The sequence below is a fragment of the Gadus macrocephalus genome, chromosome 17 (assembly GCF_031168955.1).
Source record: "Gadus macrocephalus chromosome 17, ASM3116895v1".
NCBI classification, from domain to species: Eukaryota; Metazoa; Chordata; class Actinopteri; order Gadiformes; family Gadidae; genus Gadus; species Gadus macrocephalus.
Genome location: NC_082398.1, coordinates 8,748,592 through 8,773,286, shown reverse-complemented (window position 1 = coordinate 8,773,286; position 24,695 = coordinate 8,748,592). Strand labels below are relative to the sequence as shown.

General features: G+C 46.0%; 1 protein-coding gene across 1 annotated transcript in view; it reads right to left on the bottom strand.

Annotated features, from left to right (window-relative positions):
• The window catches only part of rbm46 (RNA binding motif protein 46), a 49,748-nt gene that overhangs the window by 20,398 nt on the left and 4,655 nt on the right, over positions 1-24,695 (bottom strand). The window contains exons 5-6 of the mRNA XM_060035417.1: positions 21,908-22,005; positions 9,889-10,330 (exon numbers count right to left, since the gene is read on the bottom strand). Of these exons, the coding sequence (XP_059891400.1) occupies positions 9,889-10,330; positions 21,908-22,005 (540 nt within the window). The remainder of the gene's footprint in view (positions 1-9,888; positions 10,331-21,907; positions 22,006-24,695) is intronic.

The window sequence follows — 24,695 nt, the reverse complement described above, 5'->3', positions numbered from 1 at the left end:
ACACTTCTTTTCCAAGGGACTTTAACGTAATACTGAAACCAAACAAAGAATAAAATTCAAAGATCTTAATCTGCATTTAAATTTGGCCAGTTTGCCAAGACCAAGTAGGGTTTTCAGGAGCCAGTCCATTGGGTGGGTCGAAGTAGGGTTGGGCGATATACCGGTTTTAAAATTATACCGGTATATTTTTGAAAGGGATATGTAGTTGAGACAATATCGCCATACCGGTATATTATATATTATTTTGACTTTGCCTTGCGAGCGCTATTTTATAAAGCTGACCGCTGCTCTCTGAGCCTACAAACCATGTTCAGCTGCTCAATCCCGCCCCTTATATGTACGTAGCGTTCTCCCACCCACGGACGTTTCGCATCACAACAAAACGTTTCTCGTGAGCACGAGAAAATATCTGGTGCGCACGAGAAAGTGTGTGTGCGTGCGTGCGTGCGTGCGTGCGTGCGTGCGTGCGTGCGTGCGTGCGTGCGTGCGTGCGTGCGTGCGTGCGTGCGTGCGTGCGTGCGTGCGTGCGTGCGTGCGTGCGTGCGTGCGTGCGTGCGTGCGTGCGTGCGTGCGTGCGTGCGTGCGTGCGTGCGTGCGTGCGTGCGTGCGTGCGTGCGTGCGTGCGTGCGTGCGTGCGTGCGTGCGTGCGTGCGTGCGTGCGTGCGTGCGTGCGTGCGTGCGTGCGTGCGTGCGGTCAGCGTGTGAGTGCAGTGGACGAGCGAGCGGTAGCGTGGATGTAAGTTTAGTGAAGTAATGATCGAGTCCGGATGTGTGTAAAAGAATAAAGCACCCGGCAAGAATCGGTGGCCGCTTCATTCCGACCATATTCCGACCTATAAGCAGACCCACTGCCGGTCAAAGTGAAGGGTGTGTTGCCCCTGAGAGATCATCGGACCTGGAGGGAACGTGTCTGGGAGCCGACAGCAGAAAGTTGTAACACTAACCATCTCGTAGTCAGAGGCGGAGCGCAAGAAAGTAGTACGTGCTCCAATAGTGCAAGATAAAAATAAAGCACATTAATTTGAATGATTTTAGCTTGTGTGTGATTTATCGCGGGCACGGGCACACACAAGCTAAAATCATTCATATTATAGAAGAGGCTGTCAAGGAAAACAGGATTTTTTGTCTCCGATGACGTCTTTGGTATCACTCCGCAAATAGTCCGGTAACTTGTCAACTCCAGCGTCTTCGGTTGCTATGCGACGTCAACGTCTTTGGCAGACTATTTCTCTGCTGATCAACACTACGAATGCTGGTTACAAATAAATTGTAAAAAAAAACGGCATGAAGTAATTTTTTCGTTCAGGCAAGTAGCCGGGTAATAAGCGGGATAAACTATAGAACGTCGTTGGACATTATTGCAAATAAGCCCCTTCAAGTCGGTGTCCTGTTCGCCCTGTCGGGGCTTATTTTCCCGATAATGACCGGCGTTCTTTACATTATCCCTTACATAGGCTATCTGTTGTTAAAGCACAGCTGTGCTTCGTTGAGCAAAAAAAAAAGAAAACACTAAATAAATGGTTGATAGTGGCGCAGAGTTAAAACTACACACTTTACCTGTTTTGTTCAAAATATCGTTATAATATCGTATATCTCCATTCGAACAGAAAATATCGAGATATGAGTTTTGGAGATATATCGCCCAGCCCTAGGTCGAAGCATTGGGTGGGTCGAAGCATTAAGAAATCCACAGTTTGATCCAAAATCTACAACCGTGCTCGTGACCACGACTAGGGCTGGGCGATATACCGGTAGTAAAATATAAACCGGTATATTTTTGAAAGAGATATGTAGTTGAGACAATATCGCCATACCGGTATATTATACATTATTTTGATGTTGCCTTGTGAGCACAAATTTTATAAGGCCGACCGCTGCTCTGTGAGCCTACAAGCCATGTTCAGCTGCTCAATCCCACCCCTTACATGTATGTAGTGTTCTCCTGTGTGCGTGTGACGTCAGTATGTGAGTGGACGACATGGAGAGCGAGCGGTAGCGCGCATGTAAGTTTAGTGAAGTAATGATCTAGTCCGGTTTTGTGTAAGAATAAAGCACCCGGCAAGAATCGGTGGCCGCTTCATTCCGAGCATATTCCGACCTATAAGCAAACCCACTGCCGGTCAAAGTGAAGGGTGCGTTGCCCCCGGGAGATCATCGGCCCTGGAGGGAACGTCTCCCCTGTGCTCCCCGGTCTGGGAGCCGACAGCAGGAAAGGTGTAACACTAACCATCTCGTAGTTGGAGGCGGAGCGCAAGAGAGTATACGTGCTCCAATAGTGCGAGATATAAACATAGCACATTCATTTGAATGATTATAGCTTGTGTGTGATTAATCATGGGCACAGGCACACACAAGCTAAAATCAGTCAAATTAAAGAAGAGGCTGTCAAGGAAAACAAAGGATTTTTTCCCTTTAATGACGTCTTTGGTATCACTCCGCAAATAGTCCGGTAACTTGTCAACCCCAGCGTCTTCGGTTGCTAAGCAATGTCAACGTCTTTGGCATACTTTTTCTCTGCTGATCAACACTAGGAATGCTGGTTACAAATAAATTGTAAAAAGACGCACCATGAAGTTATTTTCTCGTTAAGGCAAGTAGCCATGTAATAAGCGGGATAATGTATAGAACGTCGCCGGTCATTATCGAAAATAAGCCCCTTCAGGGCAAAGCAAGACACCTCCGCTGCGCGTCGGTGACCTGTTTGCCCCCACAGCTGTGCTTCGTCGAGCAAAAAAATATAATAAACCTAAATAAATGGTTGATGGTCAATACTTGTGGCGTTGAGTTAAAACTACACACTTTATCCATTCAAAATATCGTTATAATATCGTATATCGCCATTCGACCAAAAAATAACCACGACAGTCAAGAATTCTAACTGCTCAGTCTGTCTCTAAGCCCGTTCGCATGCTAAGTGGCGTGTGAACACAGAATGCCTATGGTACATTCAATCAATTGAAAACACTTACCCTTTAAACTTATTGACAGGTTGCTCTTCAGTTACAATTCAGAATTAAAATGGCTAAAACGCAGCCATTATCACAGCAAATAGGCTTGTCACGATAACTACTTTTGTTGAAATAATTGCTATAAACTATATTATTATCATTTTAGGACCATTATCTAACACTGATATAATGATAACAGTCTAATCATTCTTGTTCACCCTGTCAAAGACCAATTGGAATTGGAATGTCACAGTTCTTTTTTACGAAATTTCTTGCCCAGATTTCAACTTTATGGCTGGAATTATTCAGTCCTAAAAAACGATTGAAACATCGATTAGCCTTGAGTATGATGTTATCTCCCCCTGGCGCTGTCAGCCTTGTGTACGTGGAGGCGCTGCCTGAGCGCCACCTCAAACTCAGAGAGCAGACGAGAGACCAGACGCATCATGACTGACAACCAAAATAGTTTGGGATTGGTGGTTCTTTGTTTTACATCAGGCACTTAATGATTAATCGACACGTAAAAGAAAGACAAAAAGAATAAGACAAACTAAATTAATTTGGTCAGAACATCCAATATGAATCGTGCAAGTGAAAAGGCCATTCAACCCTCAACCTAATATTGACTAGTGATGGGTGCTGCTTAACAATTGTTTTAGATAAAGTGGATGTCAATGGATGGCCACTTCCCAATTTCAGAATGCGGCTAAACCACAAAGGGGGTGAGTTGACTAAAATTATAGCTGATATACATCTAGACATAGACAACGTTGACATTAACCTGGGGTCTTAACAACCGGCAAAATCTTTGAATACATTTGAGACAGACAACATGCAGGTACAAGATAACAAACCAACAAACCACTGCTGCATGAGACCACACACACACACACACACACACACACACACACACACACACACACACACACACACACACACACACACACACAAGTGCACCGTCACATTGGACAGTAGGGCTGGCCCGAATGCCATTTTTCAGGCTTCGAATACTCGTTTTCCGAGCGAATATTCGAATACTCGTTCCAGAAAAAAACACCATCAAAAACAACATTAATAATCCCTATATACTCCCTGGAACCAATTTTGACAGTATCTGCATATTTTGTTGAAGATTTAATAGCTTTTGAACGTTAGTTAGTAGAGCTAAGTAGGTTGAAGTTCCTTAGTTTTTCCCCGTGAAAGCGAACAGCTGTTGCTCCGTTCCAAATCAGCTGTTCTCTGTCATCTCAGCCCTTACGGGAGCTTTTCAATTCATCCTGGAACGTGAATCTTTTCAGGGAATTGGTACAATAAATCCATAACAAATACCGAATATTGATTGTCTTATGTGTCCATATTATATCCATTATATTGCCCGGGTATTCCCAAGACGCTCACGCTCTGCAGCAAGCCAGTCACAGTTGATTGGCGCGGCGCTGTACAGCGAACGTAAAAGAAACAACTAAGCTAAGGTTAGCATTTCGCCAAGTATTACTTTTCTTCCAGAGATCCCGCTAATGTTGTGTTATAAAGTAAAGGGAAACAAGATATCTATTCTTCCTCCACCTCTCTCACTTCTCTGCTTGGCGTCGCTGACGCTGATAGTTTGGCTCCCTCGCTCTGGTAACGTCACGTACGTGAAGAAAAAAAAACAAAAACGAAGCTCCGAATACTGATTTAATACTGATATTCGAATAATTCGGGCCAGCCCAATTGGACAGACATGCATGCAGTGTTAAAGCCTGTTTCGTTTGATAGCAAAAAACAGGGTTAGGGTTAGCCCTAACCCTGCAACCCGGCAACCCAATGGTTAGAAGGTACAAGGATCCATTCTAGCATAGTTCCTGGCCAAGTGTCCTTGGGCAAGGATAGACCAGTGAGGTCCGTGCAGCAGAAAGAAGCTTTTTAAGCAGACATGGAAGTAGACTTAACTTGTCACGTCTCTACCAGCGACAGACAGGTCACGGTGGGATAAACATCCGGGTGGACCGCTATGACGGGCTGGCTGGGAGGAAAAGCTGTGATAATCTCTTCTCAAATATCATTCATGTGTGTATCTCATCTCCTATGAATTCATCTTCTATGAATGGGCTAACACGTAACGACACACAAAACACAGACACACACCCACACACACCGACACACAGAGATAACGAGTTACCAATACACACACAAACACACACATACCTTTGCATACACTTTCAAACACACAAACACACATACAAATATAGACACACACAAATACACGCCTCAACACTTCCAGCACACACCCACCTACCTTCTAACACACCGGTAAACAGAGATTATGACATACTAATCCATATACAGAAGCACACACATAAACACACCCACACATACATACTAGTGATGGGCACGAGTACTAAATTCCAAACTCGAGTGATCGAATGAATTCCTCGAGGATCAATCGAGTACAGGTTTAAAACTAATCTATTTTTAGAATGCAACGCATCTGCATCAGGAATAGGCCTAATGATGAACGGCAATATTACCAACCAAACATGTAATGCTTATTCTCAATATAAACAGTTCAAAACATTTTCCTTACAAAAAGAAAATTTGCGTCTCAAAATTTAAAATCACGTTTAACTAAGGCCTGTAACGGTTTAAAATAAATAATTAACGAAACAAGTAGCCTTACCATTGCAAATAGTTTAAAGCAGCAAATAAAACGGCAAAAAATGAACTAAAAAGATACCGAGCGTTGTGATCTTCTCTACACGGCCGGGATTACAGCTGCGTCTTGCGGCGGTGAAAATAGCCGACACACTTGGTTTCTGCGGGTCTGCTTTCCCGAACTCATTGTTGTGTTTCAGGTGCATATGTTGCCGCATAGTACTTGTAGTACTGTGGTAGCTCAATTTCGCTTGGCATATTTTACGTTTCACCTTATGATCTCCTATTTCTGTGAAGTATTTCAATACTTCGCTGCGCTTTGCTCTAACCGCAATCTCTTAACTTTTTGAATTGAATTCTGGCGTTGTGCACACGGCTTAGCACGCGCCACAGAAATGTGATAAATTTCATTTGCTTTGAGCACATGGCACGCGCCAGTGGCGCCGCACAGAAAATGTATACATTTGCTTCAGAAAACTTGTCTGTGTGTGTGTATGCAAACTCGAGTTTGCCTGTCCACCAACCGAGTTCATTTGCAACGAGAAGTACTTGAGCAATCGATTCCTCACGCCCATCCCTAATACATACCTACCCACACAACTCATATCAGGGATTGTATCTACGAATTGAGAGTTCTTTAGTCCAGGAAGACAGAAAGAACGAAATACTGACAATGATACGATTGTAAGATAGACAGAGTAAAACACGGGCGTTCACACAGAGGCAGGCACGAGTGAGTGAAAAATTAAAGCTATCCACACGATTCAACCTCTCAGTTCGTCTGGATCACACACTTTCTTTAATCATATTTACCCTCCCCTCTCTTACTTTAATACCATCTCCCTCTCTGTCCTATCATTTTCTGTGTGGAAACCTTGTATCGGTTTATAATGCATGGGTTGAAGAGTAAGAAAAATCTTTAGTCGACCCCCGTGGAATAAGAAGTTATAAAGACATGTCTGTCCTTATAACTGTTGAGACAACGGACCGAAATACATACAAAAGCAGGGTATGGAAATATACAAGAAGCAGACTATTTAAGCCCCTCCACTGAATGAGAGAGGCAGCGGAGAGCTGAGAGATCAAGACATGGAGCAATAAAGGGAAGACCTCTAACATACACCTTTCTTTTTCTCTTAACTCCCTCTCTCTAGTCCCCCCATCCCTCTATCCTTAACCTTTCTCTTGCTCCTCCTTCTCTCTACTCCTCTCTCCCTTGGTCCCTGCTCCTCTCCCCCTCTCCCCTGGTCCCTGCCTCTCTCTCTCTCTCTCTCTCTCTCTCTCTCTTGGTCCCTGCTCCTCTCTCTCTCTCCCCTGGTCCCTGCTCCTCTCTCTCTCTCCCCTGGTCCCTGCTCCTCTCTCTCTCTCTCCCTTGGTCCCTGCTCCTCACTCTCCCCCCTGGTCCCTGCCCCTCTCTCTCTCTCCCCCCCTGGTCCCTGCTCCTCTCCCCCCTGGTCCCTGCTCCTCTCTCCCCCTCTCCCCCCTGGTCCCTGCTCCTCTCTCTCCAGCTCTCCCCCCCTCCCCCCCTGGTCCCTGCTCCTCTCTCTCCACCTCTCCCCTTGGTCCCTGCTCCTCTCTCTCCAGCTCTCCCCCCCTCCCCCCCTGGTCCCTGCTCCTCTCTCTCCCCCTCTCCCCTTGGTCCCTGCTCCTCTCTCTCCAGCTCTCCCCCCCTCCCCCCCTGGTCCCTGCTCCTCTCTCTCCCCCTCTCCCCTTGGTCCCTGCTCCTCTCTCTCCAGCTCTCCCCCCCTCCCCCCCTGGTCCCTGCTCCTCTCTCCAGCTCTCTGCTCCTCTTCCCTGGTCCCTGCTCCTCTCTCTCCCCCTCTCCCCCCTGGTCCCTCCTCCTCTCTCTCCCCCTCTCCCCCCTTGTCCCTCCTCCTCTCTCTCCAGCTCTCTGCCCCTCTTCCCTGGTCCCGGCCCCTCTCTCTCCAGCTCTCTGCCCCTCTTCCCTGGTCCCTGCCCCTCTCTCTCCAGCTCTCTGCCCCTCTTCCCTGGTCCCTGCCCCTCTCTCTCCAGCTCTCTGCCCCTCTTCCCTGGTCCCTGCCCCTCTCTCTCCAGCTCTCTGCCCCTCTTCTTTTTAAACTAGTTCAATTAGGCTAACCCTATTGAATGGACACCTGCTAAGTTGTTCCACTCAAATAGAGTACTAAAGTGAAAACGTTACGTTGTCCTGGCAACCGGATTTTCAGTTCTAAACAACCGAACGAGAGGTGGCGTTCTCCATTGCTTATGTGTTGTTTCTTTCAAAATTAAACTCACCACGTGGCTGGAGGAGATAAAGGTATTGATGTAGCACAATTTCCCCCAACTCAACAGCTCCAAAACCAACCTAGTCGGCACCTCTCACCAGACCAAATCCTCATCCATAACCAGCATCAGCTTTTCTGGCTCCAATATCCCTCTCTCATCAACCATCACAAAACAAGATCTCCTTCTATCACCTCGCCAACATTTCCAAACTCCGCCCCATTCTCTCCCTCTCAGACTCCGAAAAACTGGTTCATGCCTTTATCTCCTCCAGACTGGACTACTGTAACGCATCGGGGTCCCTAGCAAGAGCCTGCAGAGGCTCCAATACACACAAAACTCTGCAGCTAGGATCCTGATGAGTGTGCAAGCATGAGCACATTACCCCCATCCTCCACTCACTCCACTGGCTTCCCGTTTCCACCAGGATTTAGTACAAGGTTTCCCTCCTCACCCACCAATGTATACATGGACATGCCCCCCCTACCTCAAAGAACTTCTCAACCAACATAACACAACACGCTCCCTCCGCTCCACTCACTCTAACCTCCTTCACGTACCGAGGACTAAACGTAGGACCATGGGAGATAGGGCCTTCAGTGCTGCCGCCCCACGCCTGTGGCACGCCCTCCCTGCCACCTTGAGGGCACCACAATCCACTGATTGTTTTAAAAAAAGGTCTTAAAACATTTATTTTTAAGAAAACCTTTGGCTTCCACTCTTAGATGTTTTTAAACCCCTTTTTATTTTTGTGTAAAAAAAAAAAAAAACGATATATATTTACAACACCGCTTTTTAACATGTAGTCCTTTGAGATCTTCGGATGATAAGGGCACTATAAATAACATTTATTATTATCATTATGTTATTTTTATTATTCGTTTCCTGGCATTAGTCTGTCAAGGGCAGGGAGAAGGTGGGCCCGGTGGCTGACACTTAGCAGAGCTACAGGGCCCTATTTCTTGTTCTACGCTGCTCACATTCAGTACAGTCATCTCCTACTCCTTTCCCCACCATGGAGTACTAGAGCCAGTGATCCTTTCTATAAACTGGGTCTAACAACCTTCATGGCCCTGTTGAGGAACCCCACCTTTATGTTGATGAGCAGGCTAGACCGCTCTACAAATGAGATAATTGATCTGATGACAGATCCAGGCCGAAGCTCTGTCAAGTACACTTCTAAGATCTGGGAACACCGGCATGAGTGCCATTTTTCGCCTTTTTTCTTTCCTTTTTATATTGATAGAATGTATTCTTGTATTGTAATGTAATGTTTGCCTTGTGGGCCTCGAGCATGCATTTAAGTTTATTATTTTCATTCTCCTTCCCCCTGCCCTCGACTCCTCTCTCACCTGCTCAATCCTCATCTATAACCAGCCCTCTACTCCTCTCGACCATGACGCTGGTATCTCCTTTTCCTTTCTCCCCGTATCCTCCTCTCTGCCCTGCTCCCTCCTCCTCTCTCGACTGCGCTCTTCTCCCCTCTCCTTTGCTCTCTTATTTCTCCTCTGCTCACTGCTCACTCCCCGTCACCTATTCTGCTACTCCTCACAACCAGTGGAGGTCTGCTATCGTCCGTCGTCAATACACGGACATCACACCGCTAACCATTGCTGTCACTCTGCACCGCTTTGAGACGTTGTACTTCAAATAGGTTTAGTCAGAAGGGGGGGGTCCTACGCCTGGCTGGCAGTGACACTGATGCCATTGAGCATTGAAGTTCAAGTTCAACCCTGCGTTGGCGCTACCCTGGGAGTCACAGAGAGCTTGGAACCGCGCTCAAAGTTAAACCAATTACAACCTTGGCCCTGGCACTGACCTCTCGAAAACACCTTACAGCTTTGTTCAACGTTCTAAAGCCAACTGCTCTCTGGAATAAGGGACTTACAGTGATCTCAGATATATCTCATAAAGGACCAGGTAGGGGTGAGTGGGCCCCTCTGGCTATAGGACTACTACAGTCAGACTGTGGACATTGGGTATCAAACCCATAACCTTTCAGCAACAACTACATTCTATTTCCTCTGAGCCATACATGAAAAGTGCCGGTTGATCTCCTCACCTCCTGCTCCACCGAGGTACACGGGGCTTCCCAGGCATGCCGGCAGAAGGCCGAGAGGCCCCGGGGTGGTGCACCTCCTCCCCTCCACTCCTCCGTTCTCGCGCTGAAACAGAAACAGGCCGTCTCCGCCTCCTCTGCCTCCCCCCGCCATGGCAGGGTTCCTCCCCACGTAGCCTCGGTTCCCGCCGCCGCCGCCGTGCCTCCACGCGGCGCCGCCTCCGTCCCTGCCCGCCGCGGGCTTGGCCAGGGACACGGTGACCAGGGCGCCGTCGATGAGCGTGCCGTTCATGAGGCGCAGGGCGTCCAGCGCGTCCTGCCGGCTGCGGTAGTGGACGAAGGCGTAGTCCGTCAGCTTCTTCACGCGCTCCACTGAGCCGGGGCGCACGCAGGAGAACGCCTCCTGCAGGGTCTCCTCGCTGGTGCTCAGCATCAGGTTACGCACCTGGACACACGCCGGGGAACACATGGCAACCGTATATAACTAGACATTAGTGTTGCACCAATAGCTTTAGGCTCGTCTCTCTGAGCTGTTCCGATTCGTAACGTTGCTCTTCGCTTAAGCCTACCTCTCCTGTCACGTGGTCGGGTTCCAGGGTTAGGCTGAGATTAGGTGGGACCGGTTGTTCCTTACTATGTTCACGGATTCTACCCAGCGTCGTCACTATCCTGTCCTCAAACCATCGATAATATGTGCTGTTCGTTATGTAACCCCTTTCTATTATATGCTTTGCATATATTGAGGAGGTTATGTGTGATATCATGTGCTTGTGTGGAGTTTATCTATCGTCGCATACTTCTGTTGTCAGTGTCGCACACTCGGTGTGTTCACCGGCAAGCTAGAGCTTCATCCTTGCTTTTGATAAAGCCGGCTTATGCTGCTCTATGTCAGTTACGCCTGCTAGCGGGATCCTCCATCTGCCTCTCTTTGGGAGTGGACGCTGAGGACTGCTCAACACAGTTGGCGGCTAGGGTTTTCTAGCACGCAGGTGAAACCTTGTAACTTTGCATTGCTTTCTTTTCCTGGATTCTATAAAAATGCATGTTAAGTTCAGAGGTTAAGGATTCTTACTCACCGCTTTGCATGTTATTTTTTTTTCTAAGAAATGTATTTTAGCTGCTTTGTTTTGCACATTCACAGCTCACTGAGTCCTGAGACTTGCGTCCAGCAGGGATACATTCATCAAGCTCCCCTCGCAGCTTCACTTTAGCAAATAAGGCGAGACACCGTAGCCTACATGAAATTTCTCTAGCTCTATGATTGTAGACTTACATCAGATCCATGTAAAACAGACAGAAATCTAGTCTTAAATTCACTCGTCACTCCTGCTGATTTACGGGGCTAAGCTGGTGGACATTGTGCAGCACCAGAAACATTTCAATTTACAGTTGGTTGCAGTTTTTAGACATTACGTTTCAGGGCATCTTAGTTCTGATATCACTCCATCTACCGAGCACACACGGAGCCCGTCTGAACGTTGCGCTCTGCCTCCTGCCCATTATTTCACAATTGATCAAAGTCGTGGTGGTGGAGTGGTGGAGTGTTAAAAGTAATACGTTGGCAAAGCACTGCGTTCAGACCGGGACTACGTGCGCAACAATATATATCAGAATAAGTAATGAATAAGCTCATGAGCTGTTAAGAGAGAAATGCTGAGTGATGCGTTTTCTATGCTGTCGTTAGAAAATGAATGTCGCTCTGACATTCAAATTGATTGATCCAAAAAAACTCCAATATCAATCAATTCCAACTTTGACCTGGGAAGGGATACAGCCTTGATACTATTATATACTACTATTGATACTTTATAATTACCATCACTTTGGGTGTGTGAACATGTGAAGCTTCCAAAGCAGCTCAGTAAAAGGTCTTCTCCTACATCCTGAGTACAGTAGTGTAGTAGATAGGTAGAGTGAGGCAGGGACACAGCGGGTTGAGAGTAGTAATGCGCGATATAAACGATATACGATATGAACGATAAAAAATGGCCTACGATAGTGATATTAATTATATCGCTCTATCACGATAATGCATGTTGATGAGGCAAAATAAAAATTTTAATTTTTGGTTTAGTACGGTTCCATTTCACATTGCAATTTTCGCAAACCCGCAATTCAACAAACCCGCATGTGTGCAAAAAACATTAAATCATTGGACAAAAAGGTCTGGGGCGGGGTAAAGTGTTAGAGGAAAAAAAAAAGGGGGAGAGAGCGCCGGTGAAAGTTAACAATCATGGATATCCAGCGCGATATACATTGATCTGCGGACCGCTCCAACTCCTTCTCCCTCATCCTGACTCGGAATGTGTTAAATGCATCGGCATTTTTATGTATATTTTCCAGCATACTTTTTATTTGCTTTTGTCGGACCGTCGGGTGAAATAGAGTCGTGGCTCAACATGGAGCAAAGAGGAGACGGAATGTCTTTTGTATATATATATCCAATAGACGTCCGTCTCTTCTTTGCTCCATGTTGAGCCGAACGACTTATTTTCACCCGACGGTCTGACAACGTTCTGCTAATCTTGGGAGTTACCGCTAATCAAACAATAATTCTTATAATGTGCGCGGCTGAGCGGGTGCCTGTTACGTCTAAAGAGGCGTATGATTTTTAGAACTTGATCGGACCGAGGTGCGTTCGCTTTCACATCTCAAGCGAACCGCACCAGGAGGGTTCGTTTTGAAGCGAACCGAGAACACCTCCGGCTGGGTCTCGGACCGGCTGTTTGGTCCGTTCCCGAGTTTGATGGTTTGTATTCACAACAGCCCAGAATGTCCGCACCAAGGGACCAAACTGGTTTAGTGCGCACTAAACACAGGAATCAATTCAAACAGACAAAATCTGTATCAAATAGACAAGCAACGGCTTGGCTGTTCCGCTTTCACACGATGGAACACAACCTCCATTTGATCGATACAAAATATCACGTGATCGACAAAATTCTTAACAATCAATGATTGATCATCAATTAATCATACCCAACCCTAATTGTCAGTTCAGTGTCTGTACTTATCTAAAAAGAGACCAGTTTTACCTGTTCTCTGCATCTTGGGTGACATTTAAGAACCAAGGACTTAAACTAAGTGTAGTGCCTTTTAGAATGGTTTGCACTAAAGGAAAGAAACCCAATACTTGACGCTAATTCTTTGTTAAAGTCCCTGCAGCTAATGTACTTGAATTGAAATTGATTTATATGCAACATTATGTTGAATGATTACAGTGTTGCACAATAAAAGGTTCTCAAAACGACATACTATATTTCTCTTTTTTTTTTAAATACATTTAGCAGTTTTGCTTTCCTTAGGGTCTATGTAACCTGTTCTGAAATGGTTAATTTATGATTTTTATATTGTGATATATATCGTTATCGCAAGAGGCTGCAATGTATATCGCAATATGGATTTTAGACCACATCGCCCATCCTTAGTTGAGAGAAAGACAGGGTGGGTCGAGCGTCCACACTGCATGGAGAGAGAGCCAGCATTAGCAGAGCTGGCCAGGGACAGAGCAGGGAGAGAGAGAGATAGCTTTGGTAGTGCGAGGCAGGGACACAGCAGGGATTGAAAGAGAGCGACAGCTTTCGAAGTGCGAGGCAGGGACACAGCAGGGAGTGAGTGAGACAAGATGGGAGAGCGAGGCAGGTTCACAGCAGGGAGTGAGGAGAGGGACATGATGTTGGACTGAGGCAGGGACTCAGCATGGAGAGAGCGAGACATGATGGGAGATCGAGGCAGGGAAACAGCAGGGGGTGAGGACGGAGACATGATGGTAGAGTGAGGCAAGATCCCAGCAGGGGGAGAAAGAGCATGGGTAGAGATCGAGGCACTGACACAGCAGGGAAAGGGTTAGGGAGACATGATGGTAGCGAGAGGCCAGGATACAGCAGGAGAGAGGTGGTGGTAGAGCAAGGCAGGGACACAGCAAGGAGAGAGAGGTGGTGGTAGAGCGAGGCAGGGACACAGCAAGGAGAGAGGTGGTGGTAGAGCGAGGCAGGGACACAGCGGAGGGAGAGGAGGTGGTTAGAGATAGGCCGATATGTTTTTTTCAGGGCCGATACCGATACAGATTATTAGTAGTCAAGGGGGCCGATAACCGATATTTGGAGCCGATATTAATTTACAGAAAAAGGGAAAATATTGGTGTCAAAATTTTGAATAATACAAACTCCAACACTTAACTTCATTTAAATGCCTTTAACCACTTAATTGTCAAATCCCGCCGGCAGGCAAGTTTTAGTTACACCACCCCTTCACCCCAACATGCTGGGTCAATTTTCGGCATCATTCAGTTGAGTGATATAGTCATGTCATACACCGTTTGAAAACTTAGAATCTCAGGAATGTCATCCAATGTCAACCATTCGGTGGAATAAATATGTTTAGCGAATATAGATCAAAAATATCCTATTGTCTTAGGACAAAATAGCCCCCCTCACCCTCCTCCTCCCTTGGTCCATTCTAACTTTATCGTCGTTGTGGAGAACCTTAGCAATTAAATGATACTTCATGTTGGGTCTTGAAATGTTCATAAGAGTCCACAGAAATCGAATATCAATATTATTTTAGTCTAATTACATTGTGTATATGCACAAGCCATCTTATATAAAGCAGCCGAAAAATAGAAAACCGAAACGCTGCAATGTTATTTTGTAGAAAACTGTGATTTAGGGTTTGAAATCCGCTATTGTCGTCTGATTCATGGAATCCACTTTGTTCGCCAGGGTCTCACGGTGACATAAAACTCTCACATATGTCTGTAAGACCAATACTTCCTTGTTCACAAGCCTTACAAGACAATGAGGCGATCACTATCAAAACGGGGCATGTATATGTGGTACTCTCAAAACTGATTATTTGATTTATATTAGCAGAAGGTAATTTTCTCTGAATTTAAGGGCTTGAAACGATTTTTAGAAATGTATGAGACCAGTACATTCATTTATTCCTCATAATTAGGGTTGAGAGGAACTTAATATCTAAGCAGCACCCAGGTGGAACTGTTGACACTGAAGTAGTTGCGTTCCGGGTTGTCGTCAGACGGGAGCACTTCCTCCCGCGTCCTCAGACGCAACTTGGATGACGAACTGAGCAGTCGTGTCTTCATTGTTTCTCACCATTTTCTGTACATTACAGGTCAGTAGTTGGTTCAAACTATAAAATGTCAACCTTCTAAAGCCTTGCTTTATATGTATAACTGTTAAAGAAGTTCGGGTCATGTTTTGTTGTGTTTTTAGCGAACTTAAAAGACTTTAAAATACCGCCGTTGAGTACAATGGCAGGGGTAAATACCGGAAGGCGCGAAACGGCAGTTCCCGCCGATTATGGGTTTATTGTTCACCCTGTGTATTGCCTTGCGGGCATTCCGCGAAATGTAAGGGTTTTTGTCAGCACTTTGCACAGTGTTAGTTTTATTTGTGGTCTCCTTTACACTACAGTTCAAATGGGAATATGAATAAATGTTAAAGGTTCATGGTTACAGATATACAAGTTTGAAAGAATGTTTATATTAATGCATACTGGTTAAAGATAAAAATGTTACTGTTACATCCAGTCACATCTTGGTTAACTTTGTATTGAAAACGTTTAGCTCTCTCTGAGTAATACTTATGTGTTATTTAAGTGTGTGTGAATCGAGAATGATTGCCAACAACATGTTGCATTCAAGTACAGTGGATTAATGCTGTTTATTGCACTATATTATTATTAATGCTTTAACTCACTTAAACAGGTGAATGTAAATGAGTACGTTGCTCAAGTAGAGTCAAGTGGACTAATGGGGAATATTGAATGTGCACGAGCTATAACATGAATGTGAATTAGAATACGATGTACGATGTAGTTAATATTTGATGTACTTAAACAGTTGAAGACTGAACAAGAGACACTCAGAGAAATGTTTGTATTTTATTTGTGAATTTGAATACAGACGCAACTTGGATGACGAACTGAGCAGTCGTGTCTTCATTGTTTCTCACCATTTTCTGTACATTACAGATTTCTTTATTGTTGCCGTGGCACCCAATCCTGGGACCCGTAACAAATTGTGGGGGCTCGTCCGGGATCTGCCAACAATACTGTCCAGGGGAGCAGATCCAGTGATAAGAAGAACCACGAGGCCAAGGCGAGGTGATGTGACTACTGCCGAGACGACAGCTGGTGGGTGTCCACAAGGGGAGATCGGAGCCAGAGAAGGGTCTTCATTCTTCCAAGGGGAACCACGCTATCATTGTCAGGTCCACAGACGTCATGTCTACAGTACGCAAAGAACTCGTTTGGAGCATCAAAAAGAACTTGTACCGACTGTCATGCGACGATGTCTACAAGCTGGCGAAGGACATCGCCAGCGACAGCAGCCAAGATTTGGAGTCCAGTGATGAAGAAAGTTGTGTCAACTATATCCTTTACTATATGCAGTCTGATACCTTACTTGAATCCGAAGATGAGGGAATGTCTGATTTGTTAATGTTAAATGACCTGGTTAAGAGTATCATTGATAATCCTGTTGCAACTGTAATTACAAAGGGTGTAACACAGAAACACACTACACTCACCACTGTGCCAACCATGATAGAGGGCCACACTACATTCTCACACGTCAATGATGACACGCCAACCACCTCACACTTTACTGCCCTTACAACCACGACAAACCACACCACACAACAACATGCTAACCTCGACAGAGACATTACCACTCAAAGTATTGACCAGCTACAAGCAATGCACGAAGACCTCGGAAAAAAGCTTCAATACTACAAAGATATGGCTTGCACAGCACACAGTAAGTCCACCAGTCTAGGTCAGCAACTACAACACCAACTCCCACGTCACGACCCACTACATGTTGACGAAGAGAAAGTGGACTCCTTAAAGCATCTGTCTTACCTGCAACGGAGGGAATTCAAGGTCCATGGAGGACAGATTGGGGATCAAAGCTCTGATATCACATATAACAGTATCAGCAAGCAAATAGACGAAGGAGACAGAGAGGGCTTTACAGAGACAGAGGTCATCCGAGGAGTGCTGAAGTGTGTAAAACCTGGTGCTTTTAAGAACATGCTCACCAATAAAGATGACATTACAATCTGTGAACTGAAGGGCTTTCTCCGGTCTCATCTGTGTGAAAAGGCAGGCACTGAACTGTTTCAGGATCTAATGTGTGCAAAGCAAGACGAACATGAACCTCCTCAGCAGTTCATCTATCGCATGATAGGCCTCAAACAGAAAATCCTCTTCCAGTCAAAACAGGCAAACACAGAAATCCACTATGACCCCAAGACCATCCAGCAAGTTTTTCTGCACTCCATTTACCAGGGCCTAGGGTCCAAACACACAGACATTCGCCAGCAGCTGAGACCACTCATCACAAACAACCAAATTTCTGATGAAGAGATCGTCAGCAGGGTGATGAAGATAATCAACTCTGAAAACGAACATCAACGTAGATTTGGTAATGTCTCCCGACAGAGAGCAACACACACAAACAGTGTTCAAGTTGATGGTGATCAGACTTCAGACACTAGAGAACAGAAGACAATACAGCAGCTCAGCGCTCAGGTGGAGACTTTAACCAACATGGTTGCAGCTTTAATAGATCAGCAAAACCCAGTGGTATACGCGACTCACTCAAAGATCCTACCTGTCCAAGCACTAGGCCAACCTCATGTACAGCCACACGCCCCTCCTACGTCTTTCCCCGGCCAGCTCTCCCACACAAGAAAGGGTAAAATGCCTGTCTGCACAAAGTGTTCACACCAAGGTGCGGAGGATTGTAATCATTGTTTTGTGTGTGGTGAATCAGGACACCGGGCTGTGGGCTGTTTAAAGAGAACCAGGCAGCAGGGAAACGGGAACCGGTCTTTGATGAGGGACAACCAGGGGCCGTTCCAAAGTTCCAGTCCCACTCAGTAACTTCCACACTGAAGCAGCAACGCCAAAAAAAAGATATAAATCGTAAAAGAGCTTGTGATCGCTACTCTCGAGAGACACCAGTAACCCCTGAAGATGCCATTCTCACAGCACCGCTGGTTGGTAGAAAGAGCATGCTCAAATGTTTCATCAACGGTTATGCAGTAACAGTGCTTTTTGACTCTGGCTCGCAAGTGAGCATGATTGACCGGCCCTGGAGAGAGACATTTATCCCCAATCACCCAGTACGACCATTGCATGAGCTTCTTGACACAGAGGAAAGCCTCACTCTGTATGCAGCAAATGGACAACCAATCCCGTATGATGGATGGGTGGAGCTAACGGTCAACCTCCCCGGAAATGACAATCCAAACCTTTCAATACAGACACCTTTTCTGGTCAGCCAGCTTCCCCTCCCTCAGCCTATATTGGGAGCGAATGTTCTCCAAGTGATGATGAATGGGCAAGAATCTCCCGCTGATGCACATGAAATGGTTATTGGTCTCTTCCAAAAAGCATTGGGTGTTGAAGAGGAACAGGCAGCAGCTATGGTTAACTTCATACAGGGCCAAAAGACACCCAACTACAGCATGGCCACGATCAGAGTTGGTAAAGAGGATGTGAGCATCCCAGCTGGAAAAACATTGCATGTGCGGTGCAGAGTACCACCTACCTTTGACACGTCCAACCCTGTTGTCCTTTATGAACCCGCAGAAGGGAGCACACCCTTGGAACAATTAAGTGTCGGGGAGGGTATACTGGAAATTAATAACAGCAGGTGGCCTCTTGTCAACGTGACTGTTTCTAACCACACTAAGCATGAAGTAATTCTCCCAAAGAGAACTCAGCTGGGATCCATCCAGCACGTAGCCAAAGTCATTGAAACGGATAAGACAGAGACACAACAGGTTGAGAAACCACAGGGTACAACAGTTAGGGCTGAAGTCCACAATGTTACCACCTGTGAAACCCCCCCGACTGAGCCCTGGCGACCACCTGTTGACCTCAGTCATCTTGACCTTGAACAGCAGCGAATGGTTGAGGAAATGTTGCGCGAGGAGTCTGCAGCATTCGCCCACGACGGCGAAGACATAGGGTGTATCCCCTCTCTTCAGATGTCAATCAGGCTTAAAGACGACATCCCTGTTCAGAGGTCTTATGCTTCCATCCCAAAACCACTGTACAAGGAAGTGAAAGAGTACATCCAAGATTTGATTGTGAAAGGATGGATCGTGAAATCACACTCACCCTATGCCGCACCTATTGTTTGTGTCAGGAAAAAGGATGGATCACTGCGCCTTTGTGTCGACTATCGACTGCTCAACCAAAAGACAGTACCCGACAAACATCCTCTTCCCCGGATACAGGACTTAATCGACTCACTTGGTGGCTATGGCTGGTTTCCATCCTAGACCAGGGCAAAGCCTACCACCAAGGCTTCATTGCAGAGGGGTCCAGACACATGACCGCCTTCACAACCCCTTGGGGTTTTTACGAATGGGTTAGAATACCCTTCGGTTTGTCAAATGCCCCAGCATCTTTTCAAAGAAGCATGGAGGAGATGCTTGACACGCTGAGGGATGAGTGTTGCATCCCTTATCTAGACGACGTCCTCTGTTTTTCAAAGTCCTTCGAACAGCATGTTGAGGTACTGCGCAATGTACTTCGAGCTCTGCAGCGCCATGGAGTAAAGTTAAGACCTGAAAAGTGTGAACTGTTTCGCAAAGAGGTCAGGTATGTGGGTCGGCTGGTGTCTGCAGATGGGGTGAGGGTGGATCCGAAAGATGTGGAAGCAGTGCAAGCCTTGAAGGAGAAAACTCCGAGAACAGTGGGGGATGTAAGGAGACTGTTAGGTTTTCTGAGCTATTACCGAACATACGTACAAGACTTCTCACGGATAGCCAGTCCCCTATATGAGCTACTTCAGAAAAAAAAAAGTCCACCAGAACCCAAGCCTGCAAGGGGAAAACCACAGGGCCCTCAACTACATTCACGCACCACAGTGAAGTGGAACAGTGAGCACCAGCAGATCCTTGAACGCCTGATAAACATCCTTACAAACCCACCAGTACTGGGTTACCCAGATTTCAATCAGCCCTTCATACTCCACACTGATGCCTCCCAACAGGGCCTTGGGGCGGTCCTCTACCAAAATCAGGATGGGAAAATGAGAGTGATCGGCTATGGGTCCCGCACACTGACACCAGCGGAGCAAAGTTACCATCTTCACAGTGGCAAGCTCGAGTTTTTGGCTTTGAAGTGGGCAGTATGTGAAAAGTTCACCCTGCCATTGTACTCAACGGCGGTATTTTAAAGTCTTTTAAGTTCGCTAAAAACACAACAAAACATGACCCGAACTTCTTTAACAGTTATACATATAAAGCAAGGCTTTAGAAGGTTGACATTTTATAGTTTGAACCAACTACTGACCTGTAATGTACAGAAAATGGTGAGAAACAATGAAGACACGACTGCTCAGTTCGTCATCCAAGTTGCGTCTGAGGACGCGGGAGGAAGTGCTCCCGTCTGACAACAACCCGGAACGCAACTACTTCAGTGTCAACAGTTCCACCTGGGTGCTGCTTAGATATTAAGTTCCTCTCAACCCTAATTATGAGGAATAAATGAATGTACTGGTCTCATACATTTATAAAAATCGTTTCAAGCCCTTAAATTCAGAGAAAATTACCTTCTGCGTCTTTGATTGACGGCTACACCAGCAGACAGCTGGTGGGTCGGGGACGGGCCTTAGATATCCTAATATCCAATGAAAATACCTTTCTGACGATATCCAGCATGTCAAACACCGTCTCACGTGTGGTTGAGAAAAGAAATGCGCACGGGGTGTGCGTAAACTAGCAGGCTCTTCCCCAGAGTGCGAGTGTGAAGCAAGTGGTTGATTTGCGCGCTCGTGTGTGGTTTTATTTTTATTTACTTTTGTGAGTTTGGTTTTATAAACATTTTGAAAGATGCCTAAACGCCCGGAGAAGAAAGGAGGGGGAGGGAGGGAGTGAGGGAGGGAATCATGTAAATAGTTATTTTTGTTTATTTTCACAAGGTTATTGTAATTTTACTTCTTTTTTTTTATTTGTACATAGTTATTTATAGAATTTTTACAATTTCAGTTTTGGTGTTTACACCATTGCAGTTTTCACTTTTTAAGTAAATATAATAGTCAAAACACTTTGTTTGAGCTTTTTTTTGTCCGTCGTGGCTCTGCGTGTAACCAGAGCGTGTAACCAATCAGATGGTGCTGTGGGTTGGACAATGCTGGAGACAGTGTAGTGACAGCAGACAGAGAGGCGCGGCTGCATCAGAGCCAAAATAACCCCGTTTTAAATTGATCTCTTATCGGCCGTTGGATCAAAAAAAAGGGCTGATGCCGATATGCGTCAAAATGCCGAATATCGGCGCCGATAATCGGTCGATCCCTAGTGGTGGTAGAGTGAGGCAGGGACACAGCAAGGAGAGAGACAAGAGTGAGGCACTGAGGCGGCGGGGAGAGAGACGTGATGGTAGAGCGAGGCAGGGAAACAGAGGGGGAGAGGTGTGTGTGTGTGTGTGTGTGTGCAGAAAGTGAAGTGAAAGTGGGATTTGGATGAAAGCGTATATAAAGCAGCATCCAGAATAAAGTATCAGGTATCAAGGCATCAGGCGTTGGATCTTCCGGCATCTTCAATTATGACTTCAGAGCCCTGCGTGAGTCCCCATGACAACAACAACAGCACTTACAGGAAGCACATCAGACAGACTCCATGTTGGATACTGCAGGATCCAAAGCCCCTTGGTTTTAAAGTTATGTGGTCTCAAACTGATGCTTAATGGTTGTACATTTGTCTGCGTGTCTGTGTGTGTGTGTGTGGTAGGGGTAATATGGCCCCGGGCCATTAAAAAGTCACGTCGGGACAACAAAACAATAAACACACTGGTTGAATCAGGCCGGTTAGTTGCTTAAATCGAAACCTTACAATCACACACACACAGACACACACACACACACAAAATGTACCCTCACAAAAAAACACACTTATATTATTAAACACGGAAACACTACCACATAGAACACGTTGACAGGTGCGCAATGAAACGCAGAGAAAGAGAAAGGTGAACGTACGTATAGGACCCTGACGCGCTGCATGGTCTCCTCATCCACGTCCTTCTCCGGCTCCGCCCAGTCCACCTGGATGTTGAGGCCCCACAGCTGTAGTGATTCTGTTGTGCACACACACAAATACACCCAGGGGACATCAGCACGTGTGGTTGCCAGGTTGTGGTTAAACAACGCGCAGTAACTCATTTCCCTATTGCTCATAACCCTGGCAGGCGGAGGGGCAGTTTAAGAAGCTTGGAGGATTACAACCGTCATTCGGTTAATGTGCTGGTGAAATGTGGCCCTCGGCAGGTAACCAATCCGCTCTCTTGCAACAGAAGGGAGAGCCAACAGACTGTAGTGATTGTGTACTGCGGAGAGTCAATTTAATGGTCTCTCTCCAAGTGAGAGCACGTGTGCACCCGAGCAGTTTAGCACACGCTTTTAGGTTGATTTAAAGGGGTGTTGCACGCAGGATGTTTTTTTATCTTTTTGAAACGTTTTAATATGCATGATATGTTCTTCAACATTGCAATCTATGCCATTGTAGTACGTTCACTGAAATAAGACCCTGACTTGGGAGAAAACCGGGGTAAATTCCTATGTTTTTGCAAATCTCTGCCAACCAGTATGTTAACTCTCCACTGGGCTCCGCACACAGGGAGGTGTTATTTTAGTGACATCAAAGTGCCTTTTGGTGTACTCCTCGACATCACAACCAAGGGACACCGTCGGCGTGGATGTGTGTTGCGCCGTCTGGGCCAACATTGTTGATGACGGCGTCAGAGAGAGGGTGAAGCCTTTCAGACTCTTATTGTATAAGGCAAAGGTGAATGGATGTGTGAAGCTCATGTTTTCTCGTCAGCCCATTTAGATGTTCGCTTCATACTTGTCAAAGATTGGTGGTGTGTGGGGTGTATTTCATATACAACTTTGCTGATTAAAACACATATACACAACCACGTTTGGCTACTAAAAGAGAATCATAAAGTCGCCCCGGGTCGTAACCATGGGGACAACATGCCCCCCCCCCCCCCATCCTTCCTCGACCTTTCAGCCCCATATGCATTATTTTAAATCTCAAAGTTTTAAAATTCATGCTTAAACAGATGGTCCGCTTCCACATCAAAGTCCCCATAAAGATGTAACGTAGTAGTCTATCCTCTGTCGCCATCTAGCAGATAACCACCGGTACTGCAGAGCATTACAGATGCTGGTGGGTGTGAAGGACATTTAACAGACAACACACTCAGTATACATTAGGGCTGCCACTATCATAATATTCTATTGATTATGATATCGATTAATCGATTAACCTCAAGGAAAACTAACCATTTTCATCCAACAATGCATAGAATTGAGTTTGATGGCTTTAGCTTGTAATGCTCTACTGTTGTAGAGCTAGTGGGATACACTTCTGAACTGTGAATTTAATCCCCTGGGAACAGTGAGATATCTGTTAGTATAGTGAGATATCTGTAATTGTGGCTAGTTAGGCTTTTGTCTATTGTCCCGACAGCTTTGCTTGGAGCCAATCACTGCAATCAGGTTGGTAAATATTTGTTGAATATCCATGTCTTTCTAACAAAAAACCAAACAATTACATCCAAAGTTGAAATCTCAGCACTGTAGGATAGGAAAATGAAAGGAATTTATTTTTCTTATTATTATTATTATTATTATTAATAGTAAAGCGGGCTGCTAATTGAATGCCCACTGTGTTTTTGCCTTTTCTGTCGTTCCTCCTTCCAGAGTAGCACCTGTACGCCTTCTTTCCTGGGCCTCGTTTCCCGAAAGCATCGTTGGTAATGAACGTCGTGAAAACGCTCGTAACTAACGAGTACTCCAGGGGTACTCGTAGGTACTCGTAGGACGCCAAGAGCATCGTTAGCCTACTATAGCCTCAGTGGCGTCACCATCGGACATTCCGTGTATTGGATGCGTTTTATTAAAACGCATTGCGCCTTTATGTTCTTAGTTTGGTGATTAATAAAGATTATTCATTAATTTATTAATAAAGACGTTAAAATTGCCAAAATAAAACGGGACAGTCCAGAAAATGTTTGCGCAGGCAGGGCACTCAAAATGTGTGAGAAAGTGGGGGGATTTGTGCAGACTGTGACATAGGCTACTCATAAAACATAGCCTAAAATAACCCAAAAAATTAAAAATTAAACAAAATAATGAATGAAAGAAATTAAAGAAAAATTAAAGGCAAAAGGAGCAGGCAAAAGGCTGGGATATGGTGGGGATTGGTCACATTGACGGGGATGTTTAGTGACATGGTCAGGGGGGGGTTAAAAAAAAGCCGCGATCACTCTTCGGCGTGATTCCAAACCAGATGCGTAATCCGGGAGGCCGTCCCGAAACGGATCTTCCTCGTCCTCGTCCGGTTCACCCAACGCCACCCCAGCCTTGGCTGCAATGTTGTGCAACATTGCTGTCACGCAGATCACAGCGCACGACTTGGCTGGCGCAAACCGGAGCCCTCCGCCGGACTTGTGGAGGCATCGGAAGCGCAACTTCCACCTGCCGATCGTGCGCTCGACAATGCACCGGGCCAGACGGTGGGCATCGTTGTACTGTTCCTCGTGGACGTCTCCCGGGTTAGCCACTGGGGTGAACAGGTGAGGCCTACTGGGGTGAACAGGTGAGGCCTAAGCGGATAGCCACTGTCTCCGAGGAGCCGCCACTCTCCCCTGGAGGCTGCAGCCAGCCGTCCGATGGAGGACTCGCGGAACACGAAGGAGTCGTGAGTGCTTCCAGGCCATCTCGCTACGACATCCAGGATGATGCCCTGATGGTCGCACAC